The sequence below is a fragment of the Salmo salar genome, chromosome 08 (genome assembly GCF_965601325.2).
Source record: "Salmo salar chromosome 08, fSalSal1, whole genome shotgun sequence".
Lineage (NCBI taxonomy): Eukaryota > Metazoa > Chordata > Actinopteri > Salmoniformes > Salmonidae > Salmo > Salmo salar.
In genome coordinates this window covers 26,817,609-26,839,046 of record NC_138298.1, presented here as the reverse complement: position 1 = coordinate 26,839,046, position 21,438 = coordinate 26,817,609, and the positions used below count along the sequence as shown (strand labels likewise).

The 21,438-nt window shown below is 45.9% G+C and overlaps 2 protein-coding genes across 3 annotated transcripts in view; one reads left to right on the top strand and one right to left on the bottom strand.

The window, feature by feature from the left end:
* Nucleotides 1-933, bottom strand: part of mtus1b (microtubule associated tumor suppressor 1b) — a 96,238-nt gene extending 95,305 nt beyond the window's left edge. The window contains exon 1 of the mRNA XM_045722932.2: nt 674-933. The gene's annotated coding sequence lies outside the window, so the exon portion shown is untranslated. The remainder of the gene's footprint in view (nt 1-673) is intronic.
* Nucleotides 934-2,575: 1,642 nt separating this feature from the next.
* Nucleotides 2,576-21,293, top strand: LOC106610403 (phosphatidylinositol-3-phosphate phosphatase MTMR7). Of its 2 annotated transcripts, none has more exons than XM_014209767.3 (14): nt 2,576-3,223; nt 4,018-4,140; nt 5,189-5,351; nt 12,947-13,104; nt 14,495-14,623; nt 14,934-15,068; nt 15,526-15,658; nt 15,837-15,946; nt 16,037-16,162; nt 16,403-16,452; nt 17,683-17,883; nt 18,123-18,257; nt 18,729-18,855; nt 19,214-21,293. In XM_014209767.3, exons 1-14 carry the CDS (start codon nt 3,197-3,199, stop codon nt 19,529-19,531), a joined length of 1,935 nt encoding a protein of 644 aa, XP_014065242.3. In that variant the 5' UTR covers nt 2,576-3,196; the 3' UTR covers nt 19,532-21,293. The 2 variants fall into 2 exon arrangements, with proteins under 2 accessions (XP_014065242.3, XP_014065243.3); XM_014209768.3 differs by having other exon boundaries at nt 2,577-3,223; nt 18,729-18,895; nt 19,214-19,504.
* The last annotated feature ends 145 nt before the right edge of the window (nt 21,294-21,438 follow it).

Genomic DNA, 21,438 nt, shown 5'->3' with positions numbered 1-21,438 from the left:
GATCTCCTGACAGGCCTAGATTATCTAAGGCTATAGTAGGATCATCTTTCCAGATGTAGTGTTTAACTCAAAACCATTATGCTCTTGACATTTCACTATTTAGTTAGGTGAGTGTTTGACATCTTGTGATCAAAGAGTGGGGCATGGAATCACTTTAATACTTTCATTCACTAATGACGACAAAAGTGATACCACCAAAGGGTGTAGACTGCTGAACAGGGGCGTAGAACTAGACAGAGGACAAGCAGCTACACACACACACACACACACACACCCCCACACACCAGACAACTGGGTTACTAGTGCACATTTTAGCAAAACACATTCAATGCTGTATTTTTATTGAGCAAATTTACTTAGCACAACCCATATCTGTTTCTACTCAGCTCCTAAGGACAACAGACCGCCACACAGCCTCAGAGTGAACTAACTGTCGGCTACATACACAGTGGCTCCAAGAAAGTGTCTCCATTTCAAGACAAGCCATGACAGATAGACTTGAACCAAGTTACACAGTAATAAACACACATTAGCCCATGAACATTTCTATCAGTTTGGCACTGAAAACAAAACATTTCCTAACATTTGCTAACAAATAACAAGAGTTTTATTACAACTGAACGCTACAACAGCACGTTAGTCAAAACTTTTGACTCAAATGGGCAAAACTTACCAGAGACTCCACGACAAGACAGCGGCCAGAGAAATGACAAAGTCATGGAATCCGTTCTCTGCACTGTTCACCTGTGCAGACTATGGCGGCATTGTAACCTTTTAACCTTCGCGGAATTCAGATAAAAACGCAGGATTTTATAGATTAGTAGGTGACGTCCTACAGTAATAAGAAAAAGTTGATAAAAACCGGGCATATTGAACTGAAAAGTTGGTGTAGCAGCCTCTTATGGTGGTGGTATGCGGTATGCTATGCTGCAGGCAGAGGTCATTTCTCGATCTCGGCTGCCATCTAGTGGACAAATACAGTCCGTGTCAAATCAGCGCCATTGGTCAGAATACAGTATAGAGTTGACTGGATTACAGATAATACAAGCATGGCTTTCCCCATAAAAATAAAAAGGTGAAATAATAGAAATGTTGAACTGTTCTATTGGAGAATAATCTTTGCATTGCAATTGAAGGGTTAAAGGCTTAACCATCATACAAAAATTTATATTTCATGGATCTAACCGTTGGATAAATTGTGCATCTTTATCAGATTCATGGAATATGTAGAAATGCTCTCTAGTCATTGGCACACATCCTTATCTTGTGAGCCAATCACACTTTAAAAGATATATCTAATCTAATCATACAACGTCCCCAATTCCTCCAAAATTCCAACCGATCACAGGCTAAAATGACATAATAGACTGTAGTTCCATGTAATAACTTTGTTTCTGAGCAGGTTTACATTCCAATAACATGTTATGTAACACATATTGGGTGTGGGTGGCCTCCAGGCATAAGCGACATAAACGGTAGGGCCCCCGGCCACTAGTGTCCCTGTCCGGCAAAAAAACAAATAAACAATAATCAGGAACTCAATGTACTGTTGAGTTAGAACAGCAGAATACACAAAGTGGTAGTTCTAAATCTGGCTGTGCCTCAGCAGTTTTTCTCCTGTTAAGTAGGTCATTGACAGTCCCGAGTGGCGCAGCGGTCTAAGTCACTGTTTCTCAGTGCGAGCAGCGTCACCACAGATCCTGGTTTGATTCCCGGCTGTATCACAACTGGCCATGATTGGGAGTCCCATAGGGCGGTGCACAGTTGGCCCAGCGTCGTCCGGGTTTGGTCAAAGGTAGGCCGTCATTGTAAATATGAATTTGTTCTTAACTAATTTGCCTAGTTAAATAAAGGTATTGTACCACTTCTGACACCAATGTAATGAAACAGCAGGGAGCAGGTCTCGAACCCTCGACCTTCAAACCCGAAGTCCGGCGCGCTATCGACTGTGCCGCAAAAGGAAGCTCGAGCGGCAGAGTCGATTTCCGCGCTTATAAACCCAGGGTCGTTACAATATATATATTTAAAAAACGGACAGTCACTCAAATTAGCCATGTCAGCGAACAATTTTTAGATTGGAAAATGAGTCTAGCCAGCTATCTGAATTTGTAGTACTCAAGGCCGGCTCTGGGTGTGTGTGACTTCGTCCACTTCCACATGAAAGCATGTGCTTCTCCCACAACGCCTGAAAGCACGTAAACAATCAACCTGATAGCAGAAGCAGGTCATGGCCAAACACACACGTACACATACACACACGTAGACATGCACACGTACACGTGTACACACACAGACAGGCTAATATTTGAATAACGTAACTATAAAGATTAAATAGGCTAAACGGCAAAATATATTGATACATTTCACATTTAAATTTGGGTCATTCATCTCAAAATGTAAAGGTATTCTTTAGAATACTTTTATTTAAAAAAAAATTAATAATAATCGCCCTGGGATATGAGCTGATCCCCTCCGAAGTTTACATTTAAAATGGTTAGGGTAAGGTAAGGATTTAGGGTAGGAACGTCCCAAAGATTGCGTATAGTGATGTGATGTGCGCAGGCGCCGTTGGGAGGTAATGGCCGTGTTCGAGAGGATCAACATCGCAATGTATCATGGGTAAATATCGACTGAATGATCTACAATTAGTAGTGAGTCGTTATTTATGATGAAACGTGATTTGTAGATAAGTCAGTCGGCAGTCGCCTGCAGTCGTTTTGATGCTCTCGAACACGGCCAATACTTGCCAATAAGATCTGTGTTGTTGGGTTTCCACTAGATAGCACAGCCACAAAGTTATATCGTAAAAATGTATGAAAACAAAAATGAGCATTTTGGTCTTCATTCAAGGTCAGGGTTAGCCATAAGGTTAGCATCATGGTTAAAGTTACGGTTAAGGTCAAGTTTAAAATCACATTTTAATCAGATAAATTGTAGAAATAGGCGGGGTTTATGACTTTGTGGCTGTGGTAACTAGTGACGACCGTACCCGAGTGGATGCAGGGTGATTCTCCTATTGTACAGAATAGGATAGGGGGAACCATGGCATACTTGCGAGGCGCCCCATCTAATAACCAACGCACAGAGAATATGAATTGTGCGCGATTTTTGTGCTGAGCCAAGATCCTCTATTTTTAAAACACAAAACCAGGACCTCGGATTATTTCCACGCGCACCATTTTGATCGAAGCGGTCCATGATGGAGCACATCCGAACGCCAAAGGTAAGCAAACCCTATATTTTCATTTCCATCCTATTCTTTGAGTATATTTAGTCCTATTCCTAAATGAAACCGCATTTCAGTTGCGTCTTCTAAAGATGTGACAACGTTGCTGATTCGTGCCATCCCCTTTCTCATGTATCCACCAACGGCCCGTACATTCAGGGTTCCTGAAAAGATTACCATTATATTCTCCGCAATGTATTTTCCTGGTTAAACTGTTGCAAAAATTAACACTCAAAAACATTGCTCATATGATGGCATGCCTGTAAATCTTGACATTAGAATTTGCACAATCCGTTTCATTCTTTATCTGGCTTCTTGATGTTTATTCTAGTCTGCCGCGGGCATTTATCCACAGTGGATTCTAGTATAAAGGCAATAGGCCTCAATAAGGACACATTGTTACAGAATCCTGCGGTAGGTTACTTCAATGAAACAGTTAGAACATTGCAGAATCTCAGACATTCATATCTACAACGACAACATGTGTAAACAATGAGTTTACATTTTAGTCATTTAGCAGACGCTCTTATCCAGAGCGACTTACAGTAGTGAATGCATACATTTCATACATTTTTTTTCTGGGCTGGCCCCCCGTGGGAATCGAACCCACAACCCTGGCGTTGCAAACACCATGCTCTACAGGGAAGCTGTAGTTCTATAATAACCTTGTTTTTATGAGAATATATGCCTCCACCAATACAGTCAGTCACACACTTATAGCCTATAGATATGATTACATGCCGTTTTGACCCCATTTATACTTGTGTGTTTTTGTGTCTGTGGCCCTATAGGTGGAGAATGTCCGCCTGATTGACCGTACGGCCCCTAGGAAAGCCACGGTGGGGACGCTGTACCTCTCCGCCACACACACCATCTTCGTGGAGAACAACCCAGAGACACGCAGAGAGACTTGGGTAGGAGCCAGGAAGTGATACCAGTTGTTTAGACAGACCCCATTCTGACACGAGACCTATCACAAGTCGTCTGGCCTGACACTGTTCTGACACAACCCCCCTATCTACCCTGTGTGTGGCTTCCTTCCTGCCTTCTCAGAAAGATAGTATTGATTTGCTGGGGCACTTTGGAGACTCACCTCAAGTCAATGGACCGCATCCAATACATTTCCTCTTTAATGGATATCTCCTTCATACACATGATGTGAGATTTGTCTGTGTATTTAGGCCTACTGAAGTGAACAGGAGTGGAACCCTTTTCTCAGGGCCGGATTCCCGAACAGGCACAGATGGTTGGGGCCCCCCTGGAGGTCGTGGGCCCCCAGATAGCATATAATAGCAACATTTGTAGAATTACAGGAAATCAGCTTTAAAATCATCTAAATTGTCTCTCAGCCTCATGACAAATGTGTAGAATAGCAGGAAATTTGCTTTAAAACTGAAAAACAAATTCTCAGCCTCATGGCATAATATGAACAAAGGCATGATGAGCTATAAAATAGAACATTTTCTTCCCAGCCCCAAGCCAAAAAAGTGTAGAAATGCAGGAAATTTGCTTTAAAACTGCAACATGTTCTCTTAGCCTCATAAACTATAGTTTAGTAAAAATGTCATTTGTCAGTTATTAAATGCATTGCTTATCATAACACTAAACAAATACTTATGTAATAATGTATGCTGTCCATTATTGACAGATGACTGCTGTGGTTGAGTAATCTGAGTGAAAAGTAAAAACTAAAGAAAAACTTGCCTACCCTTCCACTTCCAGAACTTGTGTTTTCAACTTAGCAATAGATGCCACTGTGACAGCCGGCCCCCTTACCATTGGCCCTAACCCTTTGATGTTTGCAGATCTGAGGGATCTGGATAGGTATCAGCAGTGTAGTGGTAGAGCTTCCACCATATTGCCATCCCCTTACAGATCTGCAAACGTCAAAGGGTTAGTTGTTGCCAAGGGGAGGGGAGCCAATTGGGACCGTCTGTGAGAGTTCTCGGTTGTCATTGACAGGTGCTCCACAGCATGGTGGCCAGTGTGGAGCGGCCGCCAACCACCCCTTCAGGAAGCCACCTGGTCGTCCACACTAAGAACTTCCAGGTGGTTCAGCTGCTCAGCCCCCAGGAGAGGGACGCCATGGATGTCCAGGCCTCGCTCGCACGCCTGTCTCACCCAGGTGAGAGAGACTATCACCTCTAAGAACCCATTCACCTGGGTCCTGTTCAGTAGGGAGAAAACTCTGAATTGGAATGGAACAAGGAGGTACTGCCAGGAGCATACCACCTGGCCACTGCTGGCTTGCCTCTGAAGTTAAGCAGGGTTGGTCCTGGATGGGAGACCAGATGCTGCTGGAAGTGGTGTTGGAGGGCCAGTAGGAGGCCCTTTTTCCTCTGGTAAATTATTATTTTTTTAAATACACTGCTCAAAAAAATAAAGGGAACACTTAAACAACACATCCTAGATCTGAATGAAAGAAATAATCTTATTAAATACTTTTTTCTTTACATAGTTGAATGTGCTGACAACAAAATCACACAAAAATAATCATTGGAAATCCAATTTATCAACCCATGGAGGTCTGGATTTGGAGTCACGCTCAAAATTAAAGTGGAAAACCACACTACAGGCTGATCCAACTTTGATGTAATGTCCTTAAAACAAGTCAAAATGAGGCTCAGTAGTGTGTGTGTGGCCTCCACGTGCCTGTATGACCTCCCTACAACGCCTGGGCATGCTCCTGATGAGGTGGCGGATGGTCTCCTGAGGGATCTCCTCCCAGACCTGGACTAAAGCATCCGCCAACTCCTGGACAGACTGTGGTGCAACGTGGCATTGGTGGATGGAGCGAGACATGATGTCCCAGATGTGCTCAATTGGATTCAGGTCTGGGGAACGGGCGGGCCAGTCCATAGCATCAATGCCTTCCTCTTGCAGGAACTGCTGACACACTCCAGCCACATGAGGTCTAGCATTGTCTTGCATTAGGAGGAACCTAGGGCCAACCGCACCAGCATATGGTCTCACAAGGGGTCTGAGGATCTCATCTCGGTACCTAATGGCAGTCAGGCTACATCTGGCGAGCACATGGAGAGCTGTGCGGCCCCCCCAAAGAAATGCCACCCTACACCATGACTGACCCACCGCCAAACCGGTCATGCTGGAGGATGTTGCAGGCAGCAGAACGTTCTCTACGGCATCTCCAGACTCTGTCACCTCTGTCACGTGCTCAGTGTGAACCTGCTTTCATCTGTGAAGAGCACAGGGCGCCAGTGGCGAATTTGCCAATCTTGGTGTTCTCTGGCAAATGCCAAACGTCCTGCACGGTGTTGAGCTGTAAGCACAACCCCCACCTGTGGACGTCGGGCCCTCATACCACCCTCATGGAGTCTGTTTCTGACCGTTTGAGTAGACACATGCACATTTGTGGCCTGCTGGAGGTCATTTTGTAGGGCTCTGGCAGTGCTTCTCCTGCTCTTCCTTGCACAAAGGCGGAGGTAGCGGTCCTGCTGCTGGGTTGTTGCCCTCCTACGGCCTCCTCCACGTCTCCTGATGTACTGGCCTGTCTCCTGGTAGCGCCTCCATGCTCTGGACACTACGCTGACAGACACAGCAAACCTTCTTGCCACAGCTCGCATTGATGTGCCATCCTGGATGAGCTGCACTACCTGAGCCACTTGTGTGGGTTGTAGACTCCGTCTCATGCACCACTAGAGTGAAAGCACTGCCAGCATTCAAAAGTGACCAAAACATCAGCCAGGAAGCATAGGAACTGAGAAGTGGTCTGTGGTCCCCACCTGCAGAACCACTCCTTTATTGGGGGTGTCTTGCTAATTGCCTATAATTTCCACCTGTTGTCTATTCCATTTGCACAACAGCATGTGAAATTTATTGTCAATCAGTGTTGCTTCCTAAGTGGACAGTTTGATTTCACAGAAGTGTGATTGACTTGGAGTTACATTGTGTTGTTTAAGTGTTCCCTTTATTTTTTTGAGCAGTGTATATATATATACAGTGCATTCGGAAAGTATTCAGACCCCTTGACTTTTTCCACATTTTATTACGTTACAGCATTGTTCTAAAATGGATTCAATAATTTTTTTCCCTCATCAATCTACACACAATACCCCATAATGACAAAGCGGAAACAGGTTGTGGTAAATTCAATTGATTGGACATGATTTGGAAGGGACACACCTGTCTATGTAAGGTCCCACAGTTGACAGTGCATGTCAGAGCAAAAACCAAGCCATGAGGTCTGGGGAAGGGTACCAAAAAGAACAGTGGCCTCCATCATTCTAAAAATGGAAGAAGTTTGGAACCACCAAGAGTCTTCCTAGAGCTGGCCGCCCAGCCAAACTGAGCAATCAGGGGAGAAGGGCCTTGGTCAGGGAGGTGAACAAGAACCCGATGGTCACTCTGACAAAGCTCCAGAGTTCCTCTGTGGAGATGGGAGAACCTTCCAGAAGGACAACCATCTCTGCAGCTCGCCACCAATCAGACCTTAACGGTAGAGTGGCCAGACAGAAGTCACTTCTCAGTAAAAGGCACATGACAGCCCGCTTGGAGTTTGCCAAAAGGCACCTAAAGACTCTTAGACCATGATGAACAAGATTCTCTGGTCTGATGAAACCAAGATTTAACTCTTTGGCCTGAATGCCAAGCGTTACGTCTGGAGGAAACCTGGCACCATCCTTACGGTGAAGCATGGTGGTGGCAGCATCATGCTGTGGTGATGTTTTTCAGCGGCAGGGACTGGGAGACAAGTCAGATGAACGGAGCAAAGTACAGAGAGATCCTTGATGACAACCTGCTACAGAGCGCTCAGGACCTCAGACTGGGCTGAAGGTTCACCTTCCAACAGGACAACAACCCTAAGCACAAAGCCAAGACAATGCAGGAGTGGCTTTGGGACAAGTCTGTGAATATCCTTGAGTGGCCTAGCCAGAGCCCGGACTTGAACCCAATCGAACATCTCTGGAAAGACCGTAAAATAGCTGTGCAGCGATGCTCCCCATCCAACCTGACAGAGCTTGAGAGGATCTGCAGTGAAGAATGGGAGAAACTCCCCAAATACAGTTTTGCCAAACTTGTAGCATCATACCCAAGAAGACTTGAGGCTGTAATCGCTGCCAAAGGTGTTTCAACAAAGTCCTAAGTAAATTGTCTGTATACTTATGTAAATGTGATATTTCAGTTTTTTATTTTTAAAACATATGCAAACATCCTGAAAACACTGTTTTTGCTTTGTCATTATGGGGTATTGTATGTAGATTTATGAGGAAAAAATACAATTTAATCAATTTTAGAATAGGACTAACGTAACAAAATATGGAAAAAGTCAAGGGGTCTGAATACTTTTCGAATGCACTGAATATATAAAAAAACATATTTTATCCCAATGCCCCAGGGACATTGCCCTGTTTATTACATTTACATTACATTTAAGTCATTTAGCAGACGCTCTTATCCAGAGCGACTTACAAAATGGTGCATTCACCTTATGATATCCAGTGGAACAACCACTTTACAATAGTGCATCTAAATCTTTTAAGGGGGGGGGGGGGGGGTTAGAAGGGTTACTTTATCCTATCCTAGGTATTCCTTAAAGAGGTGGGGTTTCAGGTGTCTCCGGAAGGTGGTGATTGACTCCGCTGTCCTGGCGTCGTGAGGGAGCTTGTTCCACCATTGGGGTGCCAGAGCAGCGAACAGTTTTGACTGGGCTGAGCGGGAACTGTGCTTCCTCAGAGGTAGGGGGGCCAGCAGGCCAGTGGTGGATGAACGCAGTGCCCTTGTTTGGGTGTAGGGCCTGATCAGAGCCTGAAGGTATGGAGGTGCCGTTCCCTTCACAGCTCCGTAGGCAATCACCATGGTCTTGTAGCGGATGCGAGCTTCAACTGGAAGCCAGTGGAGAGAGCGGAGGAGCGGGGTGACGTGAGAGAACTTGGGAAGGTTGAACACCAGACGGGCTGCGGCGTTCTGGATGAGTTGTAGGGGTTTAATGGCACAGGCAGGGAGCCCAGCCAACAGCGAGTTGCAGTAATCCAGACGGGAGATGACAAGTGCCTGGATTAGGACCTGCGCCGCTTCCTGTGTGAGGCAGGGTCGTACTCTGCGAATGTTGTAGAGCATGAACCTACAGGATCGGGTCACCGCCTTGATGTTAGTGGAGAACGACAGGGTGTTGTCCAGGATCACGCCAAGGTTCTTAGCACTCTGGGAGGAGGACACAAGGGAGTTGTCAACCGTGATGGCGAGATCATGGAACGGGCAGTCCTTCCCCGGGAGGAAGAGCAGCTCCGTCTTGCCGAGGTTCAGCTTGAGCTGGTGATCCGTCATCCACACTGATATGTCTGACAAACATGCAGAGATGCGATTCACCGCCTGGTTATCAGAAGGGGGAAAGGAGAAGATTAATTGTGTGTCGTCTGCATAGCAATGATAGGAGAGACCATGTGAGGATATGACAGAGCCAAGTGACTTGGTGTATAGCGAGAATAGGAGAGGGCCTAGAACAGAGCCCTGGGGGACACCAGTGGTGAGAGCGCATGGTGCGGAGACAGATTCTCGCCACGCCACCTGGTAGGAGCGACCTGTCAGGTAGGACGCAATCCAAGCGTGGGCCGCGCCGGAGATGCCCAACTCGGAGAGGGTGGAGAGGAGGATCTGATGGTTCACAGTATCAAAGGCAGCAGATAGGTCTAGAAGGATGAGAGCAGAGGAGAGAGAGTTAGCTATAGCAGTGTGGAGAGCCTCCGTGACACAGAGAAGAGCAATCTCAGTTGAATGCGCAGTCTTGAAACCTGACTGATTAGGATCAAGAAGGTCATTCTGAGAGAGATAGCAGGAGAGCTGGCCAAGGACGGCACGTTCAAGAGTTTTGGAGAGAAAAGAAAGAAGGGATACTGGTCTGTAGTTGTTGACATCGGAGGGATCGAGTGTAGGTTTTTTCAGAAGGGGTGCAACTCTCGCTCTCTTGAAGACGGAAGGGACGTAGCCAGCGGTCAAGGATGAGTTGATGAGCGAGGTGAGAAGGTCTCCGGAAATGGTCTGGAGAAGAGAGGAGGGGATAGGGTCAAGTGGGCAGGTTGTTGGGCGGCCGGCCGTCACAAGACGCGAGATTTCATCTGGAGAGAGAGGGGAGAAAGAGGTCAAAGCACAGGGTAGGGCAGTGTGAGCAGGACCAGCGGTGTCGTTTGACTTAGCAAACGAGGATCGGATATCGTCAACCTTCTTTTCAAAATGGTTGACGAAGTCATCCGCAGAGAGGGAGGAGGGGGGCCCCCCCCTCCTCCCTCTCTGCGGAAGGAGGATTCAGGAGGGAGGAGAAGGTAGCAAAGAGCTTCCTAGGGTTAGAGGCAGATGCTTGGAATTCAGAGTGGTAGAAAGTGGCTTTAGCAGCAGAGACAGAAGAGGAGAATGTAGAGAGGAGTGAGTGAAAGGATGCCAGGTCCGCAGGGAGGCGAGTTTTCCTCCATTTCCGCTCGGCTGCCCGGAGCCTTGTTCTGTGAGCTCGTAGTGAGTCGTCGAGCCACGGAGCAGGAGGGGAGGACCGAGCCGGCCTGGAGGATAGGGGACAGAGAAAATCAAAGGATGCAGAAAGGGAGGAGAGGAGGGTTGAGGAGGCAGAATCAGGAGATAGGTTGGAGAAGGTTTGAGCAGAGGGAAGAGATGATAGGATGGAAGAGGAGAGAGTAGCGGGAGAGAGAGAGCGAAGGTTGGGACGGCGCAATACCATCCGAGTAGGGGCAGAGTGAGAAGTATTGGATGAGAGCAAGAGGGAAAAGGATACAAGGTAGTGGTCGGAGATTTGGAGGGGAGTTGCAATGAGATTAGTGGAAGAACAGCATCTAGTAAAGATGAGGTCAAGCGTATTGCCTGCCTTGTGAGTAGGGGGGGAAGGTGAGAGGGTGAGGTCAAAAGAGGAGAGGAGTGGAAAGAAGGAGGCAGAGAGGAATGAGTCAAAGGTAGACGTGGGGAGGTTAAAGTCACCCAGAACTGTGAGAGGTGAGCCATCCTCAGGAAAGGAACTTATCAAGGCGTCAAGCTCATTGATGAACTCTCCAAGGGAACCTGGAGGGCGATAAATGATAAGGATGTTAAGCTTGAAAGGGCTGGTAACTGTGACAGCATGGAATTCAAATGAGGAGATAGACAGATGGGTCAGGGGAGAAAGAGAGAATGTCCACTTGGGAGAGATGAGGATTCCAGTGCCACCACCCCGCTGGCTCGATGCTCTAGGTGTATGCGAGAAAACGTGGGCAGACGAAGAGAGAGCAGTAGGAGTAGCAGTGTTATCTGTGGTAATCCATGTTTCCGTCAGCGCCAGGAAGTCTAGGGACTGGAGGGTAGCATAGGCTGAGATGAACTCAGCCTTGTTGGCTGCAGACCGGCAGTTCCAGAGGCTGCCGGAGACCTGGAACTCCACGTGGGTCGTGCGCGCTGGGACCACCAGGTTAGAGTGGCAGCGGCCACGCGGTGTGAAGCGTTTGTATGGCCTGTGCAGAGAGGAGAGAACAGGGATAGACAGACACATAGTTGACAAGCTACAGAAGTGTTGTTTCTTGTATTATTGTCTCCTGTGTCTTTAGAGAACTGTTTCACTTTGATATCCTTTTTCTTCTGTCCTGATTTTCACTTTCTTTTCTTCTGTTAACTAGATATTCTTTGTTGTTCTTCGTTAGCTAGCTAGCTTCTTCCAAAAGAGTCCCTAGCAACTGCTTAGCAACTGGTAAACAATTCAGCTTGCTAAGATAACTACAATTTTATGAAAAATAGTTATTTTTCAAAAGCCTATCTTCTTTGTTTGTTGCTTGTTTTTTCTCCTATTCAGTCTTGCAGTTTTCTTTTGCTTTTTTCCGATGTACTTCACTCTAAAAACCATGTAAATTTCAATATTTGTAGGAGCTCATTTTTCAGCTGCTGCTGCTCAAATTGGAGTTCCGGAACTTTTAACGTTTATGGTGCCGTCTTTCGGATGGGACGTTAAACGGGTGTCCTTACTCTATGGTCACTAAAGATCATAAGTGTCCTGGCTAAATTCCCAATCTAGCCCTCATACCATCATGGCCACCTAATCATTCCCAGCTTCCAATTGCTCATTCATCCCCTGTAATTATCCTCCAGGTCGTTGCTGTTCTTCTCAGTCAACTTACCTGGTACAATAAAAAAACATACTACCTGAATTGTTGTTTTAACAGCAGAGTGTAGCTTGGTACATAAGAGAGCAGCGGTCAGGATGCTCTTGGATCAGTTTGCCCTGCTGATCACGACCCTGGGCTTAGTGTGGTCAGGAGGGTGTACTGTACGTTTTCAGGGTTAGGTTCACCTCAAAGGTTATGGGCATAAGGGGAGGGTTAGTTGGACCAGTGGCCTAGTAACAGCAGTAACAGCTGTTTGTTGTCTATATCTGCGGTACTGCAAGAAAACCTTTCCCCAGTGGGATAGTAAAGTTGATGAAATGGGTTTCTGTCCTTCTGTTTGAATGACTCACTTGTTCAATGGATGCCGATGGCAGTGACCTGTTTCTGTGACTTCAGTTAAACTTTACTGAAACAGCCCAGGCTGCCAATACATTTTTTGTGTAGTGGTTAAATGAATCTGAATCATAGTATGATCCTTTGATAGACTGCTGTATTGTTTCTCTGTTGTCCACAAGAGATTTACTGTGAGCTCTACTGTTCTGTCCTTCAATACAATCCCAACATGATTTTAGCTGATTTTAACATGATTAATGATCAAATATGATAATTTGTTTCTATCTGTTTCGCCCAGAGAAATATAGCGAGCTCTACTGCTTGTCCATCAACCCCAACGCCAACAAGGAGGAGAGGGAGGAGTCCTGGAGTTTCCTAGACCTGCAGGCGGACTACAGACGCATGGGCGTGCCCAACAACCTCTGGGTCAGCACGCCAGCCAACAGCGAGTACAGGGTTAGTACAGTCCTCTGCTGATTTTAACCACTATAGTCCCAATCAGATAGTGAGTACAGGGTTAGTACAGTCCTCTTCTGATTTTAACCACTATAGTCCCAATCAGATGGTTAGTACAGGGTTAGTACAGTCCTCTTCTGATTTTAACCACTATAGTCCCAATCAGATGGTTAGTACAGGGTTAGTACAGTCCTCTTCTGATTTTAACCACTATAGTCCCAATCAGATAGTGACTACAGGGTTAGTACAGTCCTCTTCTGACTTTAACCACTATAGTCCCAATCAGATGGTTAGTACAGGGTTAGTACAGTCCTCTGCTGATTTTTCTGGTGTTGATAGTCCTGATCTGATGTTGAGTACTGGGTTTGTTCAGTCTGGGTCTGATATTGACTATTGGGTTAGTAGCAGGGGTTGGAACTTAAATAATTTTCCAATCGTTTTGTTCTGAACAGAATTTTAAAAATTGTTTCATTCCACTGTTCCGACCAGCAAAATAAAGTTCTGAACCGGTTCCAAGCCAAATAAAGGACCAGTTTATATCGTTCCTTTGTGTTCCCTTTTTAACCTGTGAAATCAACAGTGTTTAACAGGTAGCTCATTCAATTACTTAACCAATCAGTGTGGATAGAGCAGGTAAGCTAGTTGTTTACATGCATGATGGACAGACAAGTGTAGCCTATGGCACAACATGCGACTGAAATTTTGTGGATGGGGAGAGAGCGAGAGGGTTGAGGAGGCTTGAAGCGAAGTTATGATGCATTATCTGAATTAGGTCCACAGAATTATACCTAGGAGGAGCAGCTTCTATGGAGGAACTTTGAATGTCCTTTGAGCTAGCTAGCTAACAAGCTTGTGTGTGCAGAGCGGCACCAGAATTATAAACACATCTTACTATGTTGTAGTTAATAAATCCAACGTGACACGTGATAACTAACCCTAAATTATCCTTAACTAGCATTGAAAAAGTTCATCCATTCTTCTCTAGCCAAATAAAAATCTCTCTCCCCATCTTCTGAATCAAGCTTGTAACGTCAGTACAGTAGCCTATGCTTCGTAGGGGGGAGTAGCCAAACAAGCACACGCACAGGAAAAGATTTTCAGTTTGCAGGCAGACACTAGACTATGTTTGAGTGACAGAGTGAGTGCTTTGCATAGGTGTTTTGTTACGTTTTGTTGTGGGACTAGAAACAAAAATGCCTGGAACGTAAAATAACGTTATTAACCGGTTCTGTTCCGGAACAGTTGGGTTCATTTTCGTTCTAGGTTCCGTTTCTGTTCCTTGACATTTTTTGCTCTTTTTCAGTTTTCTGTTCTGTTCTGTGAACCGGTTCCAACCGCTGGTTAGTGTTATAGTCCTCCTCTTCTAAAGACTTTCTCTCTCTGCCTGCAGGTGTGTGACACGTACCCATCAGAGCTGTTTGTGCCAAAGTCGGCCACACCTCCAGTCATCGTGGGGAGCTCTAAGTTCCGGAGCCGAGGGCGTTTACCTGTCCTTACGTACTTCCACCAGGATACCCTAGTGAGTGGATGGGGCATACTATCTGGGTCAATGGAGTGGGTTGAGTCTAGACAGTTGTTTTATGTTTGTTTAATTTAGGTGATTCGTCATGTTTCATTCTTATGCCTGAACCAGTCATGGGTCTGAATATTGTGTTTTCTGTTTAAAAATTTCAAATGACTTTCATGACTGTTTAAATGTGGGCTTTTGCTTGGCATGCCAAGACACACGCAGGATACTAGCACTGTATGAGTAGTGTTAAACACCACCTCTTCCTCTGAGCTGGATGTCATCACCAGTCACTTCAGCGTCTGACCCCTTCTTCTCCCAGGCTGCTATCTGCCGCTGTAGTCAGCCCCTGTCCGGCTTCAGCGCCCGCTCCCAGGAGGATGAACAAATGCTGGAGGCCATCATGAAGTCCAACCCGGGCAGCGACTACATCTACGTGGTGGACACCAGGCCAAAGGTCAGAGGTCACCATAGATAGACCCTGGGGTCAGGAAGTGTTGATATACTGTAAGTTCAATGGGGGAGTAATGGTACATGAATGACGTTTTGTTTTCCTTGAAGCCTCCTTGACTTGGGTGGACATCTGATCCATCCACCGTCCACATGTTGCCTCTCAGACTGTAGGCTCTTTCCAGGCTTTGTCGATTTAAAGCTGAATATCAATGGGCGGCAGGTAGCCTAGCGGTCAAAAGCGTTGGGCCAGTAACCCGAAAGGTCGCTGGTGCGAATCCACGAGCCAACTAGGTGAAAAATCTGTAGACGTGCCCTTGAGCGAGACACTTAACCCTAATGGCTCCTGTAAGTCGCTCTGGATAAGAGCGTCTGTTAAAAGACTACAAATGTAACATGTAATGATGTCGTCAACAGTATGTTTTTGACTGTATTGTGTTATAATGATTATCACCTCTCTCCAGTTGAATGCGATGGCCAACCGGGCGGCTGGAAAAGGCTATGAGAACGAGGACCACTACACCAACATCAAACTGCAGTTCATCGGCATCGAGAACATCCACGTGATGAGGAACAGCCAGCAGAAGATCATTGACGGTAATGACTTCCTCTTTCCCTTTCTCTTCCAACCATGGCCGACGTTCTACTGAACGTCAGTCAGTATTCCTACTCAGTTGTCAGGTTCATGCATTCCTTTGGGTTGGCTTGTGAATGTCCCACATTGTATGTGTGTATGCATGACTGACTGCCCTCTCTTCCTGCGTTCACCCTATAGTGGGCGAGCTCAAGACTCCCTCCATGGGTGACTTCCTGTGGGGGCTGGAGAGCTCCGGTTGGCTGAAGCACATCAAAGCCGTGCTGGACGCAGGCGTCTTCATCGCCAAGGTGATACACACTGGGCGGGGCGCGCGAGCACACACACACACACACAATGGGTATCAATTTCAATAATGTCATACTGTGATGTGTGTGTAGGCGGTTGCGGAGGAGGGTATCAGTGTGGTGGTCCACTGTTCGGACGGTTGGGACAGGACGGCCCAGGCCTGCTCTGTAGCCAGCGTTCTCCTGGAGCCTTACTACAGGACTATGAAGGGACTCATGGTAAGGCTTTAGCTTCCGTTCATCACACACTATCTACAGTCTACGTCATGGCACATACATTCCCTCTTCTACTGTGATCCCATCCAGAGATATAGTTAGCACACGTGGGGCCAGTTGTCCGCACCGTGGAGTCTCCATGAAGAATGCGCTTTAGTCCAGGACTAGACATCATCTTGGTCTGGGAAACTGGCCCGTCGGGTGCAAGAAAGACTGACTTAATCTCTTCTTCCTGTCTTTTAGCTGCTAATCGAGAGGGACTGGGTGTCGTTCGGTCACAAGTTTTCACACAGGTCAGTCCGTCCCACACGTTTGTCTAAGAACCCAACTCCTAACTCTACCGTTTGGTAGAATGAAGGTCCCTGCAGTGCCATGTATTTTACCTTCTCAAGTAGAGTCCTTCATCAGAACGAGAAGTGCATTTGTCAAAGACATCATACAGCGTGTCCGACCTACGCACCGTGTCTGCCACGAGCGCTTTCAGACCCTCTCGCCACATGGCCGCCATGTGTGCTGCACTCAGGTCAGATCATAACCCCTGTGAAATTCAGCCGCTTTAGCAGCGACTGTCCGTCTCGGATTTCAGTTAGGATTGGTGAAGTAGAGTTATTCCACATCTTTGAGGTGTTCCACTCCAGTCTGTGCATGTTCTCTTATCAGTTGAAGTCATTGGCTAGATTAGAAAGGTAACTGACCTTGAGGCAGTTGCCTAGAGGCATTACTGTTTAACCAGTGGGTTATAAAATTGCCATGACAACGCCCCAGGATTACCTATTTGTTCTGTGGTGGAAATTCAACACCAGGGGCACCTGAAGCCAATCTTAAAATGAATCACTCTTTATTATCAGCAAGCTGGAGAGGTGACAACAAACTCTGCACACCGTACAGGTCTGTCAGAAGCTCCGCTGGGGCAGTCCCAGCAGTTGTCTTATATACGGCTATACACAGACAAGTTATATTTGCATGATTTAGCATAATTAATTAATCACTACCGGTGGCTCACACATGTGACTGACCAATACCTCACGAGGCTCTCTATCTCTGAGATACCTTGGTTGTTCCCATAGCAATATTCTAGGCGTACTGCCAAGTTGAGGAACAGTGATAGTGAGGATTCCTCCATAGACGATCAGTCAGTCACCTGCATGAACCATTCTAATTAGTTATTAGAAAGTAGCATTGAGTCGATACATAACATTTCCCTCACAGTTCTTTAAATCTGCTCTAAAGGGGTAATCAGCAGTGGCGAAAATAGAAGCTTGTTTTACTCCAACGTTTGTAATCTAAGAAAATATAAACAAACACTATATAGCCTCAAAACATGGTAAAAACTATAATTTTGTTTTTAAGGACGGTCAATCCTTGCATCCATAGCTCTGTCTATGAGTTTGAGAGGGGTTACATCCCTCAGCTTTTCACCAAACCAGGGGCAGGGAGACCGTTTCGTTATTGTTTCTACTGCTGATTGCCGCTTTAAACTCCTTATGAAAGTGTTTTAAGCTGCAGTCTTTCCTTCTCTGCAGGTACAGCCATCTGGAAGGTGATCCTAAGGAGGTGTCCCCGGTGATAGACCAGTTCCTGGAGTGTGTGTGGCAGCTGTCAGAACAGTTCCCCTGTGCCTTTGAGTTCAACGAGCGCTTCCTGGTCCAGCTGCACAGACACGTCTACTCCTGCCAGTACGGCAACTTCCTGGGCAACAGCCAGAAGGAGAGGAGGGACATGGGGTGAGACTGAGGGCGCCAATGTGACGGAGGTAGTTCAGTGAACCGTGCTTGTGTTACACAAATAATCTTGCCTGAGGCGTGAATACTTGTGTTAGCTCAGCGGGCTAACAACCTTGTGGTTCATAAGGCCGCTACAATCCCATTCCATGCAGGTCTCTGCCTTTCTTACAGCAAGCTCTTCTGTACTGTAACCCCTCTCATGTATCACATCTGGTTTGGTTTTCTCCAACGTTGGTCAGGTTGCGTGAGAGGACTCACTCCCTGTGGCCCCAGCTGTGGAAGGACAGGGCACAGTACGCCAACCCCTTGTACAGGGCTGACCACACCCAGACTCAGGGGATGCTACGGCCAAACACCACCCCCTACTGCTTCAAGTGAGTTACTGCACCCTCTCAGTGGCCTCACTGGGAAAACAAGAGTGAAAAAGCTAGGACTGGGACACTGAATGGTTTTTATTTACTTTGTGTCTTCGGGTACATCTGAGACGAAGGGTTTTGGGTTAAAACCCTCAAATCCATCAGATGGTAGCCTGTTGTAGAAAGCACTTTACTTCATTGTACAGTTTAGATCCAGAGGGTTTGTTCAATAGTTGTAGTACGGTTTAGATCCAGAGGGTTTGTTCAATAGTTGTAGTACGATTTAGATCCAGAGGGTTTGTTCAATAGTTGTAGTACGGTTTAGATCCAGAGAGTTTGTTCAATAGTTGTAGTACGTTTTAGATCCAGAGAGTTTGTTCAATAGTTGTAGTACGGTTTAGATCCAGAGAGTTTGTTCAATAGTTGTAGTATGGTTTAGATCCAGAGAGTTTGTTCAATAGTTGTAGTACGGTGTATCTTGTCTCCAAGGATGTGGAAGGGCATGTATAACCGTGTGGAGAAGAGCGCGCCCCCGCGCCAGATGCCCACCGACTTACTGACAGCCGTCAGGGAGGAGACTCAGCAGCTGGAGGAGGAGCTGACCAATCACCAGGAGGTAGCACCGGGAGGGACGGCCCACCCGGGCACCAAACAAGGCATACAGACACGCTCGCGTAACGCTCCCAATGAACGCTGCTCTTTAAGGCCAATTTACAAGTTTATCAATGTATTATTATCATTATGAATTACTATTAACTAGTTTATGCTGTTTTAACAACTATATCGTTGGGTTTTTACAGGGGAGGGGGCAAACACCATGAAGTCAAAGAAAATGTGTCTCAGAGGGGCGTTCAACAGGAGGGTTTCTGTTACATATACAGTAGTCTGCTAGTAGTCTATAGACATAGTGATTCATTCATATTCTATCCCAGACTTACTGGTAACACTTGTCTTTTCATCTGTCCATCTTCCAGAGGATTGCAGCCCTGATGAAGGGGGATCAAACTAAGGGTAATGCGGGTCAGAGGAAGACCAACAAAGTGTGTGAGGAAGAATGCAGGCCAGGTGGGCTGGCTCCTCCCACTGGAGATGGCCCCTTCACTAGCCACCCTCAGGACTATTTTCCCTCCCAGGGGGGGCCCCCGGGCCCGGCTATGATCCTGCCCTTGGGGCCCCCCAAGGGCCCTGGCCCTGACCCCGACGACCTCTCCTCGGCTTGCAGTGACATGGAATCGGGCGTGGCCGACCTCAGCAGCCGCTCCTCCAGCGGCGGCGACGACGAGGCCATTTAGTGCGCAGCCTGAGCGAAAATGGTGATCAATGAAGGGTTGAAGAGGGGCTTGTCGGAGGGCACTTTGCATTGACAATTGAATATCACAGAGGTCTCTTTTGACAGGGCCAATTGGACTGGATTTTACTTGTGATTCTTTTGTTTTGTTTCTGTGTAGTTAGTATCGGAGCACAACGTGAGCACCTGCCGGGTATTGTGGTAACACTGGGTAGCCATAATAGATGTTTTAACCCCATACTAGTGTAAAATGTGAACAAATATATTCCAGGACCAAATGTTTACAGCAAAGGCAAAATACTGTGTGTAGAATATTTTGTCTTAAGCTATTATGTTGAGTTACAATGTACTGTACAACATTTTAAAACAGGAAAAAACGAATGTACATTTGTTTGTACAAATCGATAACAAAAGTATCAGAAGCATCTGAAATCCATTTGTCCATTCTGTAGTCTGAACAAGCATATAGGCTACAATGTTTCCCAGTTGTATAACATGGTCGTGTTCAGGAGGTTCAAAAACACTGAACAAAAACGGTCAGAAAACTATTGAACTTGTCCAATAAGAAATGCTGTTGCAAAACATTTCGCTACATTCTGCACTTATGAACACGACCCAGATAACACTGTCAAACACGGCACGTGTTCTTGGAACATTTATCACCGCCCAATCTAGTTTTATGTTTACTGTCTCGTTCCGATAACCTGCCTTCTCACACAAATGAAGAAACACTGCACTTCTCAACTAGCCTGGATAAACATAAATGTCCACGTTGCCATGACTAGGCTTTTATTTATTCTTGAAATGAAGTGAAAGTTGCTGCTTATTAGTAATGAATCGAGAGACATACTCTTTCCTTTGGAAAGCCCATTGAACGGCGGTAAACTTTTCAGATGGTAATTCCCACTGATGTGTATATTTAACTGTGTATACGAGTGCATTCACTAGCGCTGTAGTATGAACACTTAGGATACATTAGAAACTTTGTTCCAATATCAACACCAGCTCACCACTTAGAATGCATGGCCAACAGATTGGTTCAATCTGAATGGTATGTGGGTGTGGATATTGGAAGTCAAATCTCTTTGTGATCGGTAGCATTAGTTAGCCTGTGTGCCATTCTGTTTCTGTCCTCTTGCCAACTGCCTACAGACGGGTTAGCTGACAACAGCACGAAAAGATGTGTGTGCGCTTCAAAGGGGCAGAAAGCCGTGTGTTATGGTTCTGGATGGCCAGATCACTAGCAACAATGACAAGAAACCATACGTGGGATCCTAGGTGGCTAGTTTCATCTTGATACCATGTCTTGTTTTGATCTATGCTAATATGGCTAACATTTGCTAGCTAGCTAACCAACAACTGTAACAATGTATTTGAGAGACAAGTACTCATTGTGGAACTTTATTTATGTTTTCAATAAACATTGGAGACTAAATATAGTTTACATGTTGTCAACGATCTAAACCAACCACGTCTGTTTTGCCCCATAGTTGCACACGCCTCGGTTTTGTTGCTAAACAACCAACCCGTCTATGGAATTGTCATGGCTTGACAATGAGCAATGGAGTTGGTAAGAGCACAAACAGATCTGGGACCAGGCTAAGTATTAGACTGTTGAGAAACCACTTGTATGGTCAACCTGGGAAAACAACATGGCTAAATCCAATGGATATCCTTTCCACTGTGGTACTTAGTGTTTACTGTATACATTGTTGTAAATGACCTGAAATAAACTCCATTCCCTGTCAAAGGGAAATGACATTTGATGTGCTGGTTTAAAACGCGTTCTTTTACAGAACGAGAGAGTGTACATGAGGTTATGAACATGACTGTGCATTTCAGTCACACTGAAATGCAGTACACACACACACACACACATCAGATTTTAATGTTAGAAAAAATTATAAATCG

Bases quoted from the DNA above. Each gene is read 5' to 3' on its own strand.
- LOC106610403 (XM_014209767.3), top strand. From the start codon at position 3,197: ATGATGGAGCACATCCGAACGCCAAAG. The intron at 4,141-5,188 runs GTAGGAGCCAGG...TGTCATTGACAG, and splicing joins AGACACGCAGAGAGACTTGG to GTGCTCCACAGCATGGTGGC. The intron at 16,453-17,682 runs GTCAGTCCGTCC...CCTTCTCTGCAG, and splicing joins GGTCACAAGTTTTCACACAG to GTACAGCCATCTGGAAGGTG.